Consider the following 25,605-nt stretch of genomic DNA (forward strand, 5'->3'; position numbering starts at 1 on the left):
CCATTAGCCTGTAATCTCTTACAGGCATTTCATCCTGGCTATTAAATGAAGATATACTTTTTTTTTTTTGAGAAAATAAGCAAATATCTTTAGTTCTGTTGAACCTGAACTTATCAGTCCCATCTGATAAACACAAGAGTGATAACGCAATTTTTTATCCATGGAAATGGTAACTTTATCTGAGTAGAAGCAGGGTTTCTCCTCTTTTGTTTTTGAAGTTGGCAAAACTTATTGCAGCAAATTTAATACAGAAGGAACTTCAGCCTGAAAGTCAGTATAATTAAAATCCGGGGTTCAAGTAAAATAATATATTCAAAGTATCAAGGTCCTTCATAAAGAAACATGCTTCAGGGAAGATGTCATTCCATATTTTTGGAACATGATGTTTTGTTTCTGAACTCAATGTATGCATGTATATCTAGGAGTAAGATGACAAAAACATTTTGAAACCAGCTTAGAAGATAATGGTTTTAAAAGATTTCTGAAGAATTGATTGAACAGAGAAAGAGACACAAGCAGATTCACACAGGAACCACGAACAGATGCAACTCTGAATCAAGGGTCACACTAGTTTGTAGCAAAGATATTGCCGTTTGTGCGTGGTTTCACTTCAAATAACCACAATGGAAGAAAGCTAATGTATTTTTTACAGTTAATTCCACCTAAATACTCAATGTCATGGTGCTATCTTATAAGCTTTGGGATAAATATATTTATATAGAGTAGCACTATTTTATACCAATTAAAATACAGCAGTCAGATGAAAACAACTGGTAGAAAAGAAGAGGGAGAATAAGCAAGAAGAACAGGGCACTTCAGGACAGATTTGTAGGCAAACTGCTATCGTGTTTTTATCAAAAAAGCAGTTTTCATGACAGGCAGAGTCAGTTTTCAGGAAGTATCTGAAAACAAGACCAAATAAGAACACTGGATTTTAGCTGCATCATCTAAAAGGATTTTACCACTGAAACCAATCATCAGTGTGTTTGCACTTAGTATTTTCCATGCAAATGTTTTTGTTTATACCCTTCATAATTAAGTAGCCAAGGCAGTTCTTAATCCCCTAGGAACACTGTCCTTTGCAAGTTTATTTTTGGTGGGGTGTTTTTGTCTGTTTGTTTTCAAACAAATAGAAGGGCTCCCATTGCTCCCTTGAATTCCGATGGCCTGATAAGCAAAAAGTACTTAACTCCTGTACCAACTGATAAGGAATGGTGCTTAAATCCACTATTACTGACAGAGCCCTATACAGGCAGGGAAGCATTCTAATGATCATAAACAAATAAAAAGGATGTCTTGACACACTCGCTAATCCCCTTCCCCTCTCCCACCCAGTCATTTATGATGACCATTACTAGCAAAGGATGATACAAAAAGGCTTCAATGTTGTTTGATGTTCAATCAGGACTACTTGTGAAGGAAGCGCAGCCAAACTTCCAGATTTTAGGAACAGTTTTCTAAAATTTTTCAGACACTTGAGAGCCAGTGTTCTCTACACAACCACTCTAGCAAACGCATCCTTACACTTCAGATTCAGTCCTCCCTTGCCATCATATTCTGCTTCTCATATTTCCAAGTCAAGACATTGGTGCCTACCTTCTCTATGCTCCCTATCTCCCTCTACTTCCTATTTCTTAAGTTTCCTCCATTTCATTTTGCAAGTGCATTTTGCAAGCTGTTCTCTTCCACCCCCTCCCACTACCCTGACTTGCCCACAAAACTCTCTGCTCCAGAACCCACACCTCAAGGAGTGTGCAAACAGCAATTTTTAGCCAATTGTCATTCACAGACATCTTCCAAATGTCTTCATACACCACTGTAGGGCAGTCTACAAAAATGTAAGCGAGCTCTGCTTGACACAGCAGCTCATTATTAAGGAAACCTCTTTCTTTTTCTCCCTGGAATAACATAATTGAGTGAATAAGCTGAGTCAGCAGAGCAGAAAGTTATTCCCTGCATGCAGCTAGGTAGACATGCGGCAAAGTCTCATTAGTTATTGCCTCTGATGTGATAAAACAGGTAAACGCTTCTCACCACTGCAGGGAGCCATTTTAAAATACAAAGCTGAGCCATAATCCAGTCATGCCAGAAAAAAAAAAGAGGACTGGGGAGTAGAGGAAAAAAAACACCTTAGGCCTTTGATAGAAATAAATATCTTCAATATAATATACCTCCTCCCCGTGTCATGAAAATTAATTTTTATTACATTTTCTCAATAGCACTGTTACACAGCACTGTGCTCTAAGATGTAACTTTCACAGCAGCAATATATGGCATACACAGGAGTTAGTGCATGCTGGAATTAGAGTTGCTGTGAGTGGCAGAAGGTAGCTGTGTCTGTGCACCTGAACATATTTGTGCGTGAGATAAATTACTAAGATCCTTGAGTTTACTTCTCCTCCAAAACCTGACTTCAAAAATTTCTCCCAAGCTCCACTACCTTCTAATGCTCCTAAGCACACACATAAAAATGTAATACCAAGTGGACCATTTCTCTCTGCAGTACCTAATTGTGCTTATCAAGTTGAATAAAGCATTAAGCTTTTTAGATCTGTGCTATTCCTAAAGCATATTTTTAGCACACTCAGTGGGTTATTCCGAGTGTAACTTCTCTCCTAAAGTCATATACACACTGCACCGTGTTTTCATTTCCACCTTTTTTTTTTTTTTTTATGCAGGCCACTATTTTTTTGATAAAATATGGATTATTTAACAAAATATGAAATAAAACTGTCACCCAGGAAACCACACCAAGTATTTATATTGGTTGCCAAAAAGACTCATTTCCACTACAGTCCTCCCCCTCTAAGAAGGCCAGAGTCAGTGTTACAACATGTGAAAACAAAGTAACAACTGTGTCTTCAGCCAGACAGCTTGCAATTCAGGACCATTACAGCCTGAACTTGTGCTCTCCTTAGGAGCTCAGGAGCTGATCTCCTTATGTATTTCTTAGGGGAAAATTCTAAAGCATCCCTCAAAAAATGTTAACTTTACATCCTATTGTCAGCAATGCAATAAATAATTGCTGGTGAAATTATTAAAACACTGAGGTGTGTAACTATTTCCTAACATTTTCTGTGCATTGGATGTGCATAAAAAAAAAAAAGGAAGTGTTGGAAAAAGAGTTTACTGCTACTACTCTTCAGTGAGACCAAGAAAATTCCTCCTTGCTAAAATTTGGTTATAATATAAGGGTTTGCTCCAGCTGTACTTGTGGAAAGAAACATTTGCACAACACCAGGTTTTCAAGAATGGAACCGTATGAGCTCACGTATCACAGAGATCTACCACCAATAATCTGTGAGGAAAACTGACAATCAATGCAGAAGTTAAAAGAACAGGTAAAAACCACCAGGCCGCTTTGAAGAGCTCAGATTCGATTACCAGCTACAGCTGAGTATTGAGTACAGCTGGGCAGATGTAATACTGGTCAGAGACACTTTGGAAATTCTGGTTTTCCTCCATTTTTCATTTCAATATTCCAATAATTTACTTTGGCAAGGACTGACCTCAGATTACATTAGCAGTGCTACCATATGCATTTCAGACATCTTCTCACAGGATACACTCGACAGGGGCTAAGATTGGGCATAGAAGGGAAAAACAGAGTCGGCTCAAATCCAAACTATTTAACAGCTGTATCAAACTTGAATGCACTGTTCTGTTGTGTTTACTAATTTATTATGGGCCTGAACCTTTATCTTGTAAACAGCTCATTCGTCAATAACTTCCACACCTTAAAGGGTGGTGATGATAGCTGCCATATTCCTTATTCTGCCATACAGTGGCTACTGCTTATGATTTTTTGAAGTAAATTTCTTTTCCCCAGTAATATGGCAAAACTGGAAAAAAAAGCAAAAAATGAAACTCCTAATATTTAATTGATCAAAGGCTATCAAACCCAGAATATGATTTTAAAACAATTTCCAAATAAAAAAAAACAAAACAAAACAAACCAAACCAAAAAGAACATTCCCACAAGATGCAGAGAGAACTGGCTAGATTTTTTTTTTTATTATTAATTTTACAGGTATAATTAACCCCTCCCCTCCAGCACATTTGTTAATCAGTCATGGAATCCCAATTGTGGGAGGTCAAAAAGGTCAAATGGACCCAGCTTTCAACTTCAAAGTGGGTATAATCACAAAGGCTTGTGAGGAAGGACTAGATGGACAATCAGTGAATCCAGAACCGGAGCCTAAGGGTGCAGCAGAGATTGCTCAGGCTGCTCCAACTGCCCCATTTACTTTCACAGCAGACAAACACATCCCAGGGAGACTCCGAAACCAAGTCTGTACAACATATGTTTACAATCCCAAATATGATCTAAGTGAGTGTCTAACAAACTATTAAAGTCTCATATAAATAACATTTATATTATTATAAACATACTCCTTTAATTTGGCCTCACCCGAGAAAAAACACAGCACATTTATTCCAATGAGTTTACATTCAATTAAAATAACTGCTATTTATATTACAACTTAAAAACCAACCACAACATTCATTAGAGACTCTTAAATTAACATTTAACATCAGTTATTTCCTAAGCCATATATTTCTTGTTTTATCCACTCTGGTAATTGATTTAATGCCTTATCTTCTATCAGAAAGAGTCCTAAAACGTAAGAAAACACATTCATATTTTTAAAACCAAGCAGAGTAAAGAACATGCTAAAAAAGGCTACCTTCAGCTAATTTAATCTGCAGAACCAAAGCACCGGAAGGAGAGGTTTCCTTACACTCCCCTCTTTTTAGTTGCTTGCTGCCTGGCTTATGAGTATCAAGAAAACTTTGGAAAGCTAACAAATACACAGAGGAAGTTTTGAAGCTTTCAACAATTCTAAAAATATTTGCCAGAATGTGATGAGCTTATGACGTGCCTAATTAAACAGTGAATTGTTTATTCACTCACAGGAGAGTGACATAAAAAGCGTACTTTAATCAACTCATCTCAAAAATGACAAACCCAACTTCTCACTCAAGCTGTTGGCAGCTGCAATCAGAAAAACAGAAGCATCAGAGGCACATGCGAAATAAATTACAAACATTAACTCATATCTTGATCAGTTAATGCTTTGCACAACATGAACTAAAGACAAATTTGAGGAACAGCTTTCTGTTGAGTAGTAGAACAATGAAAGAAGAAAATAAAAACAAGTTCCATACAAAACCAGAACACAAACCAATCCTGAAACAGGTCAAGGCAGTCAGAAGACCCTTGAGGCAGAATATATGTAACAGCCATTATGAACAGCTGTTCAGAATGTATGGACATTACACCATTGCACTTGGACACTTCCTAGCTTGTACAATGAAACAGAAATGTTGGTATACACTACTCATCATGCTTCTCTTCAAAGAATAGATGGACTTTACACACCAGTTATTTAAGGGCTTAATATAAACCTAGCCAATGCATTTTATATGGACAAATATATCCTAGGTGCACACAGGAAACTAGAAGCAACTCAGCACTGGTGTATTTATTGCAAATAGGCCTGAATTCCCATCTGTCACACAAACTATCCTTGAATATCTGCAAAGAAAAGTTACCATCAGGAAACTCTGCTCATATCTTTTTTGATCAACCAAGCATTTTTCATGTTTGTACTGTTTCATTAAGCCATTAAGACACCTTCCAGCTTAGGTATTTCTCCTACTTCATCAAAAATGAAAAGTTGAACCGGACCAGTGACATTTAAATCAGTGCAAGGGATCAATCATCATCTGGTAGACTTTTCTCCAATTGAATGCTTTCATTCCCCAACATTCACCAGGAACTCCCACCCTTGAAAAGAGGATTGGTGGTAAAAGCCCAAGACAAAGGCATAATTGTATCAGCCTTGGGAGTTCCGGAAGTCCGCCTGCCACAGCTGAGCAGACGTTCATAAAGATAAGGAAACTGCATCATTCTCTCGCTTTTATTTAGAAGTATACAGGTAGCTGGAAAAAATGTACATCTACCACGTCTATAATAAGGGAGATACAGGCATAGCAGAAAATTCTTACATGACAGGTGTTACTTGTCTCTGTGACTCCTGGGACATTCAAGAAAAACACTTTCAGAGTTTCCAGGGGATGAAGGTAAGTTTCACGAAGAGTAAGGAAAAAAAAATCACCAGTGTACTAGTCAAGAAAAAAATTACAGACACAAATTTGAGTAGACTGCTACTCAAGTCTACTTTTTTCCATTCTTATTTTTGACATTTTATCTTTCTCAAAATAAACACGCAAAATCACTTAAGATGTACATTCATTCTCTCTGAAACTATTTCCTCTTTGAGATTTTATCTCAGTATAAATATGCTTACTGGCTGAAAGAGTAAAAGATTAAGCAACACACAAGTCCAGGAGGTAAGAGAGCACCCAAGTCTATTTATGAAGTTGCAAATAGATGCCACTAAAATGAAAACTAAGCAACACTAGTGATAGAAAGAGTCAAAACAGTTTTGTTTTACTGGCTGCTGATTTAGGGAGAAAAGTGCTCACCCAGGGGCAAATACTTGTCCTCTTATTATTAACCAGAGCACCATAACATGCCGATGCACACAAATATTTGAGTAGTCAATAAAAAGCACTTAAGAAACAAACTGAAGCAGCTTAGAAGTACAAATAGGAGTAGAAGACAGCCTGTGTTTAGAATTAAATACACTAAACAATGTTTCAAGAAGTCATAAATTACCTTCAGAAGCAAACCCACACCTTTGTTTACAAAGGAATTGTTTCCTACCCTACCCACCCTCAAATACAGAGGTGACCCACAAATATAAAACTGGAGATGCAAATGTAGTCCAAAGTGTTTGTCTAAATAATGACCAACTAAATAGGTGGGGAAATGGCTGACAAAGTAATGTTTTAAGAGCTAGACTGACCAGCAAGGACACAATGGTGTTTTAGAAAATCAGTTAAAGGCTACTGTGGGTACCAAGATAGAACTCAGATTTCTCTGCTTTCAAGTAGAAAAAAAGTTTCCCCATGGCAGTAGACACCAGTAAAGGACATGTCTGAAGAAAGAGAAAGATCATTCCAGGATTAAGGTTAAAAAAAAAATCAAAACAAAAAAACCCCCCACAAACCACAAACAAAAACCCAAACACCTTTGGATGTAAATAGTGTATTTCACTATTTCAATTTTCAATTGTTTTTTTAGTAATGTTGCTTAAACCCCTGAGAAGTGTCATCTTATAAAGACAAATATCCAGAAGTGCAGACCTGGTTACAAGTGAGAGGTAGCTCATTAGTGGCTCATGTTACACAGGATTTTCAAAGTCTAAACTATGGCTCCTGACAGAACCATAACATACTTGGCTTGTATATATCTGTCTCAAAATCTGACACACAAAAATACAGCCCATGAGAGCAAACACATTTGTAGTCTATAACTTAACATATGAATTGGCTTCGTTGTCATTCAGGTGTCCATGAGATTAGTTTCCTCTTTGCTACGGAAAAAGCCTACATATGTTCACGTATTTCTGTATAAATCACATAGTGCTGCTCCATATGATGAGCTAAAAAAACGTACAGCAGTACCCAAAAGATCCAATACACTCGAGCTTCAAAAAGAAGTTAAACCTTCAGTTATGCTGCAGTAAATGAAAAGTGCTTTTCTGTTAAGTAGAAACAAGTAGAAATTAAAGAGAAGGCAATAGAAGTTATGGTATTTATTTTTCTTCTCTATAACAAACCAAAAACATTAGCTTAACTTCTTGGAAATTGTGGGATGGATGAGCCTAGTTACTGGCATTATAAACAAACACAACTACTGGTATGAAAATAAAATTACTATCGATAAAAAAACACCCCAAAAATTTCTCAGGAAATGGAAGAATACTGAAAGAAACTTTGCTTGATCCAAAATAATGGATTGTTCTCTCTGCTGCAAATAGAAATCTTTGTTCTCTTTACCAGTTCAGTAGACCATTGCTCCTTTCTCCCATCTCTCTCTCCTTGCTATTTCCAAGTCCCTTCTTTCTTGCTTGGACACAGAAAGGCACAAGCACGTCCTTAGGACTGAGGAGATTTGTCTTTTTTTCTCTCTTGTCATCATAACATTAAGAAAAGCTAGCACATACACAAAAACATTTTCACTGTTAGCACTGTCAGGCATCGAACCAGGCTGCCAAGAGACACTGTATAATCTCTTTCCTTGGAAGTTTTCATGACCTGACAGAACAAAGCCCTGGGCAACTCCATCTGAGTTCATTGTTGGGCTTGTTTTCTGCAGGAATTTGTACCAGATGACTTCCTAAGGTCCTATCTGAATTATTCTATGAATGTGCAGCCCTTAGCTCCTTCAGAAAGTCTCTCCACGTATCTCTAGAACAGCACAACAACAGTTGTGTTAGCTACAATTCCTGTATGACAACAACCAGTATCATCCTGTCATTTCATTTTTCTTCCCAATTGCCTTTCTACTTCCACCTATTATTTCTTAAATCCTATAAGCTCTTCGGAGTTTCCTTTTGTTCTGTATTTGCACGTCTAGCACTTGGAGTCCTTGCTTTGTAGCTAAGGCTTCCAGAAAATACAGCAATAGAAACAAAATCAAAACTAAAGTAAAAACCAAGAAAGTAACTGACTGTCAGACTCAGGTTTAAGGACTACTTAAAGAGTAAGATACACTTGAGTGACAATACACTTCTTAATTTCTTAGCAGTTCGGAAATACAGATGGAAAGACTAAAACCTAATGCAATCGACCAAATAGATATGGCAGGTCTATATAGCCATCCCCTATTAATTGTAACGTACTCATGAATGAATTCTGTTTGTAGGAGAACATGGAAGGAAAAAAAACAAAATAAAATTGTTTAATTTTTAAGAGACTGACTAGATTTATACCGCTGAGTGGAAGGAAAGGAAACATTTCAAATCACCATTCTTTAGATGGTGTATTTGACAAGGGAAACAATGTTCAGATTATACTGGAGGGAGAAGGGAAAAATATTTTTGGTAAACTAAGTATCTATTTAATGCAGGTATACACTTAGCTACTAGTTATTCTTTGCCAAGACAAACACAGGCATAACTCACACACTACCTCTCAAAATAACTTGAGCCATACTTTTAACCTGACATGCCAAGATGGAAAAAGCAGCCAGAGCTGTCTGCATCACTTTCAGTTACCTATTTCTCACTGGCAAACTGTTCTTTTTACTATTTTTCTCCTAAGATAAAGCCTGTTTGTAGTTCTGCAGGTAAGTCATGGACATTGGTCTATTGTGGTAACAAACACCACAGAACTGAAGGAGCAGGAGTTGGGAGAGTCAGAAATATGGCACAAGAAGAAATAATTTTATTGGCATGTACATCAAAGCAGCTGAAATTCAAAGCAGTGAAGTTAAAAAAAAAAAACAACCAAAAACCCAACAACCTTTCAGTTAATTCTCATTCACTGCATATGATTGTTTATCAAATTAATAATATGGCGTAGGCTTTAACACTGTGCACTAGCTGACAAGCAAATCAGAACATCTGATGAATGTGTCAAACCCCTGTGCTTGGAAGTGACAAAATAAATGCCAGTAACTGAGGTTTGGTGGGTATTTTTTTCCTGTCTAAATTTTAAAGAGAAAAAAAAAACACCCGGGGCAGGATAAACATTCAATCAGAACAATTCTCCCCCCTCCAATTCCCACGCCACTTACCAGGTCACTTCGAGGTGCTTCCTGATAGTCTGCTGAAAAGCAGGACATTGAACTTCTGGTGCCGTTGCTCTCACTGGCTTGCCGTGCAGGTTGTGCATATTGCCTGTATGTAGCACTCTTTGGGGTCCAGCGAAACAGGTTGATTGACTCACGAACACAACGCTCAATATCAATCTCTGACCAGGGATTTAAAGAAAAAACAAGAAATGCAAGGGTGAAAAATCAGTAAAGCCAATTAACCTAGCTACAGCATTGCTAAATATACATATATCCATCTATACCTGTGTGTCTCTCTCTTCCCTTTAAAGGGCACATAGTTTTCAAAAACATTTTCCCATTCAAAAAAAAAAACCAAACCACTTAGAAATTTTTAATGAAAAACTAGCAAAGACATTTTAAGCATTAATTTTATCCCTAGTTACGTATGGAAATCTGTTTAAGAGAAGTGTAACAGAACTTTAACCAATGCAAAAACAGGAATATAATCAAAACCTAGCCATTGTAAGGCATCTTCATTAAATGTCTTTGCAAGTCAGACTATTGACTCTTAAATGCAACTACATGCAGCACATAAGAAGTATATCTCATGTGTGGACATCAGGGTTTTTGGATCAACCGAGTGTCTTACTTGTCACGTAAATACTGCTACAAGCCAGACTGAAAGCTTTCAGTTGTGAAACTTTGTGTGGCCTGCCATTTTGATGAAGCTACATGTTATCTGTTTGGTGGAAAACAGGAGTTCTCAACACTAATTTGTACTTGATAGCAAACACAATGGATTTGCTTTAGAGCTTTTTTGGTTGTTTTTTAAAAAATACAGTCCAAAACCCAACCAGACATTCACAGTGAAACATTCTGGCTGAAGGAGTGAAGTGCTGTGTGTGACAAAATATTACTTAACTTGGGAGGAAAGCAGACACCCATCAAATGGGAAGCATCCTAAAATAAGCTGTGGTCAAATAAAAATTACCAAAGCATAATGAAAAACATATGCAAAAGGAAAAAAAAAGGAAACCTATTACAAATATCATTTTTGCAACACTAAGCACCCTGTACGTATCTATCTTCTAACAAGAAGTAACATAAAAATGATTTACTTTTCTATCACTATAAAAAGACTGGTTAGTTTTTTGTCTCCTGTCTGCAGCCTCATGAAGGGAAAAAATATCCTAGCTTGCATTTTATGACAAATCCTGTGTAATGCGTCAGACAAACAATGGGTATATTAGCATTTCTTGTGTCTGTCCCAAGCACCTTAGATGATTCATTATGGCACTCACTTTTATGAAGCTTCATCTGTATATCTCAAACAAATTTGATGCATTGCCATCAATCACTCATTGCCATCAATAGATTTGATGCACTGCTATCGATCAGGGAGTTACTCCAGAAACCTCAGTCATTAGCAGGGTGGTGAGCGAAAGAAGCTGAAATTGAAGCCTGAGGCAGAATATTCCAGTTGGATGAGATTATTTACTTTGTTTAAAATCTGAATGAATTATGTGATCTATTAATCTCCTATTCAAAAAGCTGTCTGTATTCAGGTAGGATACAACCTGCAGCACACACTTTAATTCCATTGAAGAAAACATGCTTATGTGCTATCTTGCTTCTGAAATTCTGAAAAATCTGGGACTAAAGCTGTGGTTTACCTGATTTTAAGTTTAGCTCTAAAACCTTTTTGTGGATGTGAAAGTAAATCACAATTTTCCTTAACCACATCAGATTCCTGGGATAATACTTGCCAGAGACAAATAGACGATGTGGTGTCTCAACAGTAACTAACAATTTTTCATTCTGTGATGAAAACATATTAGGTTTTTCATTCTGAATAGACTGTAATGGAAGGTTGTTATTTAGTATCATTCCCGAGGAAAATCCACGCAACTGGAGAATTTTACACAATTTCTAAATTCAAGTAAAGACAGCAGATGCCTTTCATTGGCTATTATTCCTAGAGCTCAGGATACATTCTGAAGTACGGTCATTACAGTCGCACTTTCTCTCCATTTCTGAACACTCATTTTATTTATAAAAAGCTGACAATTTCAGTCCGAGACTAGCACATTCATGTTTTTGTTTGTTTGTTTGTTTGTTTTTTTTCTGTAAAGAGACTGCTATAACTGTGAGTTATAGCCCTGTCTCCTGAGATTCTTAGCTAAGGAAATGTTAGCAGTAGTTTTGTCATAGGTGAGATGAAAGCAGTATTTAGCCAGTAAAAAAAAGAAAAAAAAATCTGAACAACAATAATTAATAGTATAAGAAACATTTGGTTGTGAGAGTGTATAACAACCTGCAAATATCTGAAATTGAAAACAGAGAACTGGGGGATGGAATAGGAATGCTGTGTGCAGTAGAAAGTTACGAAAAAGGTGAAAGTAGAAATTGAGATTGACAGAGTTAAGCATTGAGACACACTATCAAAATATTTTTCCTAGAAACAAGCTCTGTTATTCCCAAAGGAAACCATTTAGAGAATTGGAAAATGCAGCAATGGTTTTCCCTAAAAATGATAACCAGTTCTCACACACCAAGGTGTAATTAAAAAATTAAGCGTCTCTTATTCTGTGATTCTTGGCTGTTTAGTTTCTCATTTCTTCTAAGCAGCATTTAAGAAGGACAGTGGTCATGGCTGAAAATGAAATTCCATGAAATAAGAGGGAATTTTAAATGGTTTGGGAGGCAGCCATCAGAAGCCTAACACCAATTTACAGAAGCAGATCAATTAATCAGCAGACTAAGTAATGCAAAATAAAAATATAACAAGGAGATTGTGGTTTCCCCAAATAATAATAAAAAAAAGAAGTGTATGCACGTAGGCACATGGAAATGGTCAACATTTATCACCCACAAGGGAGACAAGACTATTGGTAGTGAAAGACCTTACTCGCATTCTTTTTTTAAAACAATTAGTTTTGGGATACTAGAGTTTAAGATGACATTAAACTGGTGTAAATATTTACAGAATATTTATTAGTCACATTGCATGAACAAGTTTCACACTTGAGTAACCTTCAAGCCCATCTTCACCCTTTGTTTGAAATTTCAATTTAAGAAAAATCACTTCCTGTCAGTAACTAAAACGCAATGCAATCCTTTGCAGCCTTGCTGGATAAGATCTTTTCTCCTCATTTTGGCTAATAAGTAAGGGCCTGCTGTGCTACTTCAATTCTGATTTCTTCCCATGCCCTTTCAAATATAAGACAAATGAGTCAGTCTCTGATTAAATGTCCATCTTTTGTTACAGCACCAAGACTTTGCATTCACACAGTATTAATCTTGCTTATACTCTTCCTGCTCCCAAGTAACTGTGTTACAAGCCAGAAAACATTAAAGCTTAAACATTATTAAAAACATACTGTTGGTATGTCAGAAGTGTAAATATATCAAGCTAGTGCCTAGATGCTTGAGCAGGACTATGAACAAACGAAGAGAGCACCTCACCAGGATGCCAGACCATGTTTGTCATGTGCAAACAACTTAGAAGAACATCCTTCTGAGAGCAGGCTCTGCACAAATCTCAAGGCATCAGCAAGAAACAAACTGAAACATTTAGAAAGGACAGGGAGGGCCTGTTCACTCATGTACATATAATACCTCTATGCTCTTCAAGGTTCCAACATTGGGGTGTTTTGTATTTTAAAAAGCACGTGTCTTCTGTTTTTATTCATACAAATTATTTTGCTGGAAAATCTGTAACGAAAATGTGCTGACATAACATGCTGTCATTAACTGTGAAGTGTGCACTGAAGACATTTAAGCCTAACTTTAAGCATAATATAAATACTATAAAAATAAGTTCTCATTTCAAAGTTTAGTATGTCTTCAAGCAGTCTGGTTTTCAAAAAGCGCAGAGCACCTGCATTTCAAAAAGTTAAAGTTGGCACTCAAGTACCTAGGAACTAAAAATCACAAGTTTCACTTTAAAACATTGGTTTTAGGAGTTCTGGCTCAACTGAGCTCAAGTATTCCACAGTCAAGCAGCAATCAAGCCTTACAGGAAACAATTCTACAGCACCAGCTAATTACTCCATTACTTCGCATCAAAAGACTTTTTGTGAGATTTCTAAATATGCAAATAATCCAGGAATTGGAAAAGGCAGGGGTGGGGAAGTAAACAAAAAGTAATCTAACAGTAATATCCTGGTTTTGCCGTGGCCCCATCCCAATATTAAGCCTACTGAAATATTTTGCTCCTTTTCTGAACTAAACTTCCTGGTTGCTCTACGACGTTACTCATTTTGCTCTGTTCATGCTTAATTATCACTCCCTACCAAGCTGCTGCCTCCCTCTGTCAACAGTCTCAACTGAAAAGGACGGCTCAGCCTGACATAGCTGCTTTTTAAGCTACGTATATTTAGTGTATATTATTACAGATATAGGAGAGAAGTATAGACTGCACTTGAAACAGATTTCAAAAAGAAAGCATCAGTTTAAAGGAAATACACCTGTGACAAAAGCAGTTTCTTATTTTTACAGCAAAACTGGATGTGCACATGTTGTTCACAGCAAGTGAATGCAAGTAATGGAGAAAAACATAACACGAATTGTTCTGAATGAAAATGTGCACAGACCAAGTCTTTGTGTGCAGTTAATAAGTTCCAGAGCCTTTTCCTTAGGTAACAGGACACCAGAGTTAAGAAATTCGGCCAAAATAAACTGCTTCTGAATTTTAGAACAGCCCAGAATTATGGGCTTGGTTTGACCTCTCCATCACAAATAGTTTACTGCTGCCCTGACAGGCACATCAGCTTTCACCACACAGCCACATAAATAGGCCAGAAAACCTCTGTGCTATAAAAGCAGGGAAGCTGAACAGGTCAGTCAGATCTCATGATTCCTGCTCTCAGAGGTGAAAGGCCGTAAACCTTTTCTTTTCTGATGATGTATAAAAAAGATACACTAAGCCTAGATATTTAAAAGGACAAATCTAGGAAGAGAAGTGACATTTCTAGCCAACATCTCCATATCTATTACCACTCGAAGGTTTCTATAAATGAAAAAGTCAATGCAAAATTATTATTTTTATATAATTTATTTCATACATTATAGTATAGTTGTGTTATTTCAGTGTTTTGTGGATAGTAATTTGCTCTTACTTACACACATCAGCAACCCTTTCAGTGCATCTTGGAACAAAATGTCAAAGGCAATATAAATATCAGTCATTAATTTTAAAACTCTCCAGCTAATAAGATAGAAGCCTCTGTTCTTCTTTCTACATGGATGCAAGGTGTGCATCTTTCAAGAGCTGCCAGGAGGACAAGTGCTGTCCATCAAGGAGCCATCATATTTTTTACGTAATACAGCAGGTGTACAGAAATTGCACTCAGCTAGAAAAATGCTTGGATGCAGAAGCAAAGGAACAAACTATAGTACTATGTCTTCAGACAGATTGCATGCTGCACAGCTGTAATAAGGATTGATAATTTCAATGTTGCATTGATAGGCTACCTTGTCTAAAATTCTCTAGACAGTTCTCCATGGTCAGTATTGTTTACTGTCTGGATGATATAGCTGTTTTCAGTGTACATGCGACAGTTGTCTTGCTGTTGGAAAGACAACAATTTAAACTGTTCTTAAGCCTGAATGCTCAAAGCAGCGGTTAGTATATCGGAAATGAAATAGTCCAGGCCCTTGCTTGGTGAAAGCACATCAACCGTCTGCATCAGGGTTCAGAAACACTGGGAAAAGAAGGACTTTTATTCTTATGTAATGAAATCACATGCAATATCCAAAGAATCATAGAATGGTTTGAGTTGGAAGGGACCTTAAAGATCATCTAGTTCCAACCCCCATGCCACAGGCAGGGACACCTTTCCTCTAGACCGGGTTGCTCAAAGCCTCATCCAACCTGGCCTTAAACACTGCCAGGGAGGGGGGAGCCAGAGCAGAAAAAGAACTTGTTGATCTCTTGTCTTCATCCATAAAGCAGATGTTCAAGGACTGAGAAACTCAGAATGTATCCAGATAGAGTTCTTTAGTGGGGGATGTTATGAAGATAATAATTCAAGTAGAAATGACATATCTGTGAGAGATACTGCCACTTCTAGTGAGACCAACAGCAGGTATGTTTGCAGCCTGTGTATAAAGAAGAGAAGCTGAGAAGAGAGTTATGGAAATTACAACTATTATAGTACCTGCAGTTATGCAGTCGTCTGGACCAATTCATGTAACACTTACGGAAGTAGTGAGCAATAGAGCGAAGCAGCAGTAAACACTGTGAGTTATTCCCTGAGCCATTAGACTGCATAAAGGACAAACATGAATCCTTTTCTCACTTGTGATTGTAAAAATTGTTCTGACTCAGCAGTTCAGTGAAAAGGTTTCACTCAGCAGTTCAGTGAAAAGGTTTCATAAAGAAAGTCCAACAACATTCAGTTTTTGAAGGAAAAACATTGCTTTGGCTTTTCTGTGTTGTATGGTTTGTTAAAATCTTTCTAAAACTGACTCAACAGACATTTAGCAATCTCAAATACTAGTGAAACTTATATCCTTTATCCTAAATCTGTGTTTCATGAAAGTAATATGCAAATACTGAAGCTCAGTATGCATTGTCCTTGCCAGTGGCAGGGGGGTTGGAACTAGATCTTTAAGGTCCTTCCAACCCAAACCATTCTATGATCAGTAAAGATCATACCCTCTAAGTTTATAGCTGGGTGGTAGCATGAGCCACTTCAGCTGTTTCCCAGACATAACAGGTATAAAATTGTAAAAAACTCTACAATCAGAAACTCTGATCAGACCAAATGCTTATAAAACTGATCAATCCCATGGAGGTGGTGGAGTCACCATCTCTGGATGTGTTTAAGAAAAGACTGGACATGGCACTTAGTGCCATGGTCTAGTTGACAGGGTGGTGTCAGGGCAACGGTTGGACTCAATGATCCCTGAGGTCTCTTCCAACCTGGTTGATTCTGTGATTCTGTGAATCTCTAAAGAGGTGTAAGTAGAAGACCTTTGTATTAGCATTGCTTTCCTCTTGTTAGCCTTCACAATAATATGCAGTAACATAGAATTTCTGTCTTTGAAACAAGTCAAAAATTCAAGTAACCTTGAAAAGGAGTACCTCTTGCCATGAGAAAAGGATCAAAGCCTCTAATTTGACCCATTGGTTCCTAGACCGATAATGGAAAAAGCTTAGGTGAAGTTTAATATAGAGAAGATATCTAGATCTGCCTAAAGAGTATCCTGAACCACGTAATACCCACAAACTACCATAGAGCAAGAAACATGTTATTCAAGACTAAAATGTTATTAATTTCCCCAAAATACAGCAACTGCAAACAGGAAGGATAATAACTATCTTGCTTATGTACCCATGCTTAAAACTTATTTCTAAAAAAAAAGCTCTTGCCATTTGGCACGCAGTAGATAACGTACTGAGATGCAAAACTTTCATTATTTTACCATTAGTCAAGTCTATGTTAGTGTTTCACAGTGCAAAACTAGTAGCTTTAAGTACCTAACATCAGGCCACCCTTGTCAATATACACTTCTAAATGATTTTAAGTTTGCTGCATAATTAACCTACTTAGAAATCAAGGAAAAAAAGTTCCCCTATTCTGTGAAAAGGCTTTGTAACACCCTCCATTTGAATTTACACATGAAAGTATTCAAGAAGAACATTCCTAAATATCTTATTTTTATTAAAAAAAAAACCCAAAAAAGGCCATCTTTAAGATATTTTTAAGTTTGTGTCATTTCACAGTTACATTCCCAGCAGACAAGTTTCTGGTTTATTCTTTATCAGCTTACATGATTTCTGAATTTGTTTGCTTAGCACTATGCTATGCTGGCGAGTAAAAAAAAAAAAGAAAAAAAAAAAGTGTTTTGTTTTGTTTTGAAGCACAAGGACTGAAGAACCAGCAAGAGACTGTCTAGCTCCTTGCCTTGCTCTGAAGCCAAAGATATGTGACTAGCCTACCCCCCACAGATGCTTGTCCAGACTTTTAAATTTTTTGCAGTGATAAAGGTTTCACCTGATACACCCCTGATGGGTACTTAGTCCATTTATCACCATTTTCAGCATACAGACAACATTCTTCACATGCAATGTGAGCTTTTCCCAGTTGGGACACCTCTTCTTCCTGAACAGGTTTTGCCCTTCAATGCCAACAATCCAGTCCTGAAGCTTATTCCAAGCTTGCAATATCAACAAAGTCTTAGCTTTAGGTACAAACCCCGCTCTAGTTCTCTATGTTTAGTTTTGGTCTTTGTTGATTTCTACTAAACTTCAGCTCTTAGTACATGAACAACGAAGTTTGGATAGACAGAATCAAATGCCTCACACAGATTTATACAGGCAAGAGTTTAAGGTCTTTGAATATGTGAAAGTAAACCAAAGGGAACTAACAGCTATCCCAAAGTACAAGACCACTGAGAATTCACTTAAACAGACCTTATTTCTCAGTCCTTATTTTGGCAGAAAGATTTCTCTACCTCTCAGCCTACACTGCCATTCCAGTTCTGTATTTAAGTAGTTATGTGTATGTCTATTAACAACACTGGGTATACACACCGCCAAAATATATCTACAGAGATGTGCTGCTAATGTACATTTTAATCAAGGAATTTTAACACTGTGGTATTTGTGCAGGATTTTAAAATCCTCCTCAATTAACAATTAGAGAAATAAAGATTATTGGGAAGACCATTTATACCTGTACAGGCAAACACATTCAACATAACAAAGATATAGACAGATACACTATTAGGCACCTTGCTCTGTCAGCAACATTTTGCATAATTGTAAACCGAAAAAGATCTAGTGCACGCTCTTATTTTCTAAACACTAAGCTAGTGCTGAACCAGTTATGCTCATAATTTTAATGAAACAAAAAAAAACCCAAGGAAATATTTTCCCAAGACACCTTTGTAAAGAGAAAAAAATAATAATTTGCCATATTTAGAAGCAAAGCTCATATACGAGTGGCCAGAATTTTTGTCTTTCCATGCCTAAAAATGCTAGTATGTTTGATAGTCTACCTTCAGGTACTTTGATTTTATTCCAGGGTAAAGGTGTACAAAAACCTACATGACTAACACGTGGATTATTTTATTCTCTGAAGTTTCCTTTTGCTACAAAGAGCACATACAGGTTCTATCAAGATACAGGAGGCATTAGCTGTGCCTCAGACTGGTTTTAAGACATGCATTAAGAAAATTCTACTGATGAACTCACTTTTCACCCTTTTTATGAAAAACCTTCTCTTGAGACAGACAATCCTTTGCTAAAGGATATATATTTGATTTTCTTCTGCCAGTGACAACTACAGACTAGTAAGAACACTAATATGAATAAAATAAACGATTTTGGTACTTTTTTCCTTGGTGTGTCACCCACTGCAGCATTTCTCTCCAGTGTCAAGAAGGTAGAATCTACAAATAGAGCTGCATTTTGTTCATGTCGCTACAAGTGGAAAACGTGAATAATTAAAGAATTCACAGCTTCAGGTAAAATGACATCAATCTCACAAAGTTTGACACTACTGAACAGCCTTGGTGAGCAGGTGTGCCCTAATAAATCGCTCTGCTTCTGTACCAAAGCCAGCTCCCAACCCACAGTTGGCTGTAAGGCATAAAAAAAAAAAAAAAAAAAAAAAAAAAAGAAAGAGGCAAGACAAACAAAAACCCACTTACTGGCAGATACACACAGTTTCTGCTTTATAAATGTCATTATTTAGCAACAATAATCTCCAGGAATTGCATTATAAAATACACCTGCCACTTGCATCTAAAAAAGCCATCTAGCATCGTGAAGATGAGGAATATGCTCAGAAACAGACGTTTCCATAAATATCAGTCAGACCTACATCTTTCAAGAAACGAAAACTAGAAACATGATTTCCTTTTTGCTTCTGATGTCTTCTGATATTTCCAATCCAATTTTTTTATGTTATAGTTATAGCACCATTATCGTGCACATCATGTGACAGAGGCCAAATTGCTGTTTTTCTTCAGATACGCTGTAATTTGAAAAAGGAGTCCAGCTTCGCTAACTCCATGATAAATCACCTTGCAGCATCATCTTCCATGGGGGAAACAGTTTTGAACTTGGGCAAGCTACAACAAAGCCACCTGTCAAAATTTCATAGCTGAAGTTATGAAAAAAGTTTCCTTTTAAAAGAGATATTACGACATCTATTCCTCTGAGCCTTAATCTAAGCAATAGGACATTTTCAAAACTGTATGATAAAAAGTAGAGCCCTAATCAAAACAGTATATTACCTTTGTTTTTCTACTGGTCACTGGCACATGGAAGACCGTACTGTATCTCTTTCAGTCTTTTCAAAGTTGGTGTTTTGTTCTCAGCATTTACATTTTTATTCCAGAAGTGGTGAAACAAATGGGAACAGTCACCAAACACCCACAAACCCAGCATGGGCTTGGCAGCCAACTGCCATTTCTTCCTCCTACCAAATCTTAATTAACTAAATGCTGAACCACCAGAAATTCTGGCACGATAAAAGTGTATGAATCACAGATGTGGGCAAACAAAGGATTCTCAGGAAGAAAAACAAGGGAAAGTAAAATAGTAGCTACCTAAGGTCAGATACGTATCTAAAGTAAATTTCTCTGATGTGCATCTAATTCTGCTGCTGTTGGCAGAAAAACATTGTTCAAAACTGCACCATACCATCTTAGTGTAGAATTTCCACTGTTTTTTAATCTTTAGTCCATTTCTGAGCTGGATGTAATTCTTCTAAGCATTTATATGGCTTTAATCATCATGGGATTCAGCATTTTGGCATGTCACTATAATGGCAGCAGATATAATTGTTTCTCCCACATTAGAGAAACCGTTCCTTGGAGAATCATTTTTGTGGTTTGGCGACAGCTAGATCTTTGACTACATGTTCCATCTTAAAGCTATATGTCTGTGTCTCACAAAGTAGAATCCTCTACATTTTCTACTTCAATAGTGTTACTGTAGCTCCTCATTGTACTGGATTGCTTTTTCACAGCCAGTCTTTCTGGGCTTCATATCTGAGGCCGAGGTTCTTCCTTCGGAAGCACTGACTAGCCTGGAGTCAGCAAAAAGACACCTTCCTAAGGTGCACAGCATTAAAAGAATGAACACTTCTCTCTCTCCAAAATCACAGAAGATGAAGTTATTGTGTGAACTAACCTACAAGACTTATTTGAAAGCATGTTTTATCTCATGTCTTGGATTGGTGTTTACCTATTCTCTAACACCATCTGTCTCCATCTTTTGGTAGTTGTCCTATCCCTTCTCAAGGCCATAATTAATCTCTGTATGTCAGTGATGACACTGGCACAGATCTCTAGAGGAAGATGTGTTTGTCAGGCCCTATACTGCACCCATTCCAGGTGGGAGTGAATTGGTCTATGGGATGCTTCAACTATTTGCAAAGAGCTGTATGTATCTGGATGCTTCCTTCCTGGGTCTGTTTCCTAACAAAAGGTGCTGGTGATTTTGTACTACTTGTACAGTGGGTAATGAATCTAGTAATCAAGACAAGCTACAATAATCATAACTTTTGAGTTGCATAATGTACATTATCACACACACAAACTTATGGCATGATGTTAAAGACTAAGCTATAAGCAAAACTGCAAGTTTTAAAGTAAAGTTACTTATACAGTTGACCATCAATGTATGAAAGAGCCTTCTGGGTTGTAAATTTGCTGATACATAAGATGCAGACATATCCAAACTGTCTTAGTACAAGCCAGTACTGGTCTGAAAGCAGAGTCCTGCAGCTGTTGTCGGTACCTCAGCAATCACATCATAGTAGTGCCACCCTTACCATCCTCATTTCCCTGCCACATTCTCCTCCTATGGAGGACTTGGATAAAGGAAAAACAAAGGTAATGCATATTGCATTTGCTCTCTCTGCATCACCCAAATAAGATGAAATTTACTAAATCTCAAAACCACACATAAAGAATTAGCAGTGACTCCAGGGCTGGTTTTGTTTGTCTGTCTCAACCAGTACCTCCTAAATCTTCTCCAGTATTTATGTTGTTTGAATAAAGTTTATACTTAATGGAGCTCCTTAAACACAAGGGAAAAAAATATGAAAGAACAAATGAAAGAGAATTAAAAACAACACCTTAGGGTAGTAATTTCCTAAACAATCTCATTCTATTTAAGTTTTAGCAGTTGCTTATATGTCCCCCTTTATACAGTCCCATGAGGTTTGGACTAGGACATTTGTTGCTACAGCAAAGGGATTTTCCAGTATTCTTAATTACTAATTATTTTGTCAAATACTTCAAATAGATTTCCTAATATGCTAGAATATTGTTAAAACCATATAAAAACAAACTGAAATTTCCAAAGCTCCCCAAACCAGCAAGTAATGCCCAATTGTATTGGGTTTATAGATAAAATATGGCCAAGCTTTGAGATAAGAATTGGAAAGCTTTTTCAGAATCAAGTAATCAATAATGGCACTGTGCTCCTTCTTTTTCCTCACATCATTAACTTTTTTAAACAGTAATTGAAACTCTGTTACATGCAGTGAACTGGAAATAAAGCAGTGGGTTTGGTTTTGTTTTTGTTTTTAAACTTTAAATAACATTCTTAGAAATAGCTACTGTAAAAACAAGAAATCTTAAAAAAAAAAAAAAAGTGTTCCACAAAGTTGCAAGATTGCAGTAAAATAGCTTTATCAGCCTGGAAAGAAATTTGCTTTCACTGGCAACCTGAGATAAGCCGTTCCAGTGCACAGAAAGCTTAAAAACCACAGGAGTTTCAGACTGTTGAGCAACGATTGATTTTAGATTGAAATTATTGCAGATGTTTTGAACAACATAATCTCTTCCTTGGGGTGACCCAGTTTCAGGTGAAGGTTGTTTGTAAATTAATTTCAGAAAATTCTCCGGTGTGGCACACAATTTATTTTAACCAAAATAACATAAGTCCTGTTTGGAAGACACAGGTTATAAAAAGCATAAGCAGTCAATATTTCTTAACCAGAAATAAAAGTCAGGTCAGAAAGAGAAGGCACAAGGCTATGATAATTATTTGTTCAAAGAAATTACTGATTATAGAAGTCTCAGCTAGACCAATAACATTTAACTTTTAAGTCACACTAGGATCATCTTCCATCCTCATTCTTTTTTCCCTTAGTAGTCAGTTTATGATATGCTTTGGATTGATCTCACAATATTCAATTGTGCCACTGTTGACTTCCAGACATCACCAACATTAAATATCGCAGACATCACCAACAATAAAAAAATACATCTTTTCAGAAATTGGTGTTCCTTTTCAGAAACACCATCCTACCAAAATGTTTCCTACCAGAGTATTAGCAAAGTTGTCATAAACTATAAGCAGCAGAAAGCAAGCATTATAACACTACAGGTTTTAGTGATTTAATTTTATTATATAAACAGACATGTAATTATGAGAACTAATGTGTTCTTACACATGACCTCAGCATAAAGCACTTCATCTGTCAGTAAATCAGCTGGTTCAAGATAAATCGGAATATATAATTTAGAACCACTCAAGGCAAAAAAAATAGGGAGAAATGACCTTATGCAAGAAAGTAAGTTAAATATTAATAAATCTATATTTAACTAAGACATATGGCTAATAGAGGGAGGAGGAGGGAAGGGGAAGAGAGACAATCTTTTAGCTTAGCACTCACCTTTCAGACCGCCTGAAAATATCCAGTTAAATTTAATAAGGGCATTTGTAATGACTGAGCACATAGACTGAAAATGAAAAAACCCACACCATAAGGAATGGCCTAATTAAGTTTCTTATAGATTGAAAAAAACAGTAGCAATTACATAGTATATACTAAACTGAAAGGTAGCAGAAAAGCAAAATTTTGAAATCCAGACACGTGTTCAAGGGTATACAGTAATAGTACTTAGAGAAATCACAGATCTTCATCTGTGAGAACTCACTGAGCTTCTGAGAGACTGATTCATGCAACTATGGACTTAGCCTCAGCCTTCTTGCTGCCATATCCTAGACTTCTGGTAACCTCTGTAGACTTTGCAGTTGTGGAGACTGCCACATTTAACAAGAGCTTTTAAGCTTAAATGCTCTTCCAAACTTGATTCTCTCATTCAGCTCTTCTGAAAAAGAATGACTTTTATTTAAATGAATTATGAATCATTGAATTGCACACATGGTGTTCAAACAGAGCCCACTAAATCTATAATCAGCCCGAGAATTAGCCAAAACTTAAAGTTATCTTAAGGAAGGCCACACAAAACAGTGTCACCTCTTAACCAAGACCTATATTATTTAGTAAGATCCTGGGTTGAAGAGAGAGGGAATTAATACAAGAACATAAATATGTTCTGAGTGCAGTAGGTTTCCAATTCATGTGTTATGTAAATATTAGTCCATCACAAATGGAAACACATCTTTCAGTTAACAGGGCTTACTCAGTTCAAATGCATTCTACTGTCTCACTAGAAACTTGCTCAGAAATGAGACTCAGACTTCATGGTTAACTGCAATTTTATTTTTTTTAAAAGATGCAACACTTACTCGTATGGATAGGTCAACCACCTCCCACCGAACAAGAATACAGAACTTCCACACAATGATCATGCAGCCTCTGACCCGATTTTGAGGGTTCTTTCGAAAACTTTACATTTCAAATGGAAACTGATTTAACACAGAGCAATTGCAATGACTTCTATACTGCTTTCCCTAATTCTTTTTCATTAATTGCTTCCATAGCAAAAGTTTAATTATTTTTGAAAGGAAAACGGGCTAGTACCAGCATCAAAGTGGAAAAGCACTGTTCAGAACAGCATTACACTTTTTTCCACTAAGAAATCCCTACCAACTGGATTGTTTCTATACATGGCATGTCTACAAAGTCACTTATGAATTATTTAAAATTGTTCTAAATTTCACAAGAAAGTATTCCAACCTTCACCTGGAAATAATAACAAGCTCGCCCAATTCTTGCTCATGACAGCAAAAAGACTTCTACTGAGTTCATCAAGCTGTAGTTAAGACCTACACACTCAACAGTAAGTTTGCCTAAATCTACCATGATTTCAGAACACATGTAAGATTCGTAGTATCTATTTACATGCAAGCACATACTTTCTTCAGCAACACACTGGAGAAGACAGAGAAAGAGAGAAGAAATAGTTTTTTCTGTACCTGGCAAGTCTGAAAAAAGGAGAATGCATTCATTGAATCCATTAGCCAGAAGACGATCCCTCAGTTGTTGAAGTATTGCTACTCCAATACAGAACGGGAAGGAGGAATTTCCAAGCAGTAGCGTATCCCACAAGTGAAATATTTTGTGCAGAGGAAAGACATCTGCATGATGAACAACCACAATAAAAAAAGCTATAAGCATATAAGTTGATAAAAACATATACACACACACACACAGTCTTAAGGAGTTGCCTATATACTTTTTTCCTCTCCCATCTTAGGGTTATTTCTTTTTTATTTGGGAGCAAAAAGGACTCAACCTGACAGGTTTGTCTTCACATGCAGTTTGATTATTCTGGAAATCATTAGTGTCTTCTTTCATTATTAAATACTTAGAAATGTGCAGGTTTTCAGATTTCAAACACACACAAAATTAGACCATTTATTTTTCTTTTGGTATTGTGCAATTATGCATTAGGACATGCATATCACTTTTTCCAATAGTATGAAGACATTAATGAGTTAATCAATAAGCTGAACTACTTAAAATTAGACAAGAGAATGAGCAGAATAGAACTGGCAGAATAAAGGAAAGACAAGGAGAAAGGCCTGTTAAAAATAGCAACATTTTATATATAAAGCTGAAGATGGCTCTCCTAAAATAAGCTATCCTTCAACTAAATAGTTCTAACACTTTATTGCAATTCATTGCCAAGGTAACCATCTCCTTGGTTTTCCAAAGGTGGTAATTCTCATGAAAGTTTTAGAAGAATGGACAACTGCAAGAACCAGTGCTTTACAGTCAAGATCTTTAGAAACTGCAATCAAAAATCTC

General features: G+C 36.7%; 1 protein-coding gene across 6 annotated transcripts in view; it reads right to left on the reverse strand.

Annotated features, from left to right (window-relative positions):
- The window catches only part of TBCK (TBC1 domain containing kinase), a 112,945-nt gene that overhangs the window by 20,412 nt on the left and 66,928 nt on the right, over positions 1-25,605 (reverse strand). For all 6 annotated transcript variants that reach the window (XM_068403099.1, XM_068403101.1, XM_068403098.1 and 3 more), the window contains 2 exons: positions 24,771-24,932; positions 9,653-9,828 (listed from right to left, as the gene is read on the reverse strand). In XM_068403099.1, coding sequence (XP_068259200.1) covers positions 9,653-9,828; positions 24,771-24,932 — 338 coding nt within the window. The remainder of the gene's footprint in view (positions 1-9,652; positions 9,829-24,770; positions 24,933-25,605) is intronic.

The sequence above is a fragment of the Nyctibius grandis genome, chromosome 6 (genome assembly GCF_013368605.1).
Source record: "Nyctibius grandis isolate bNycGra1 chromosome 6, bNycGra1.pri, whole genome shotgun sequence".
NCBI lineage: Eukaryota > Metazoa > Chordata > Aves > Nyctibiiformes > Nyctibiidae > Nyctibius > Nyctibius grandis.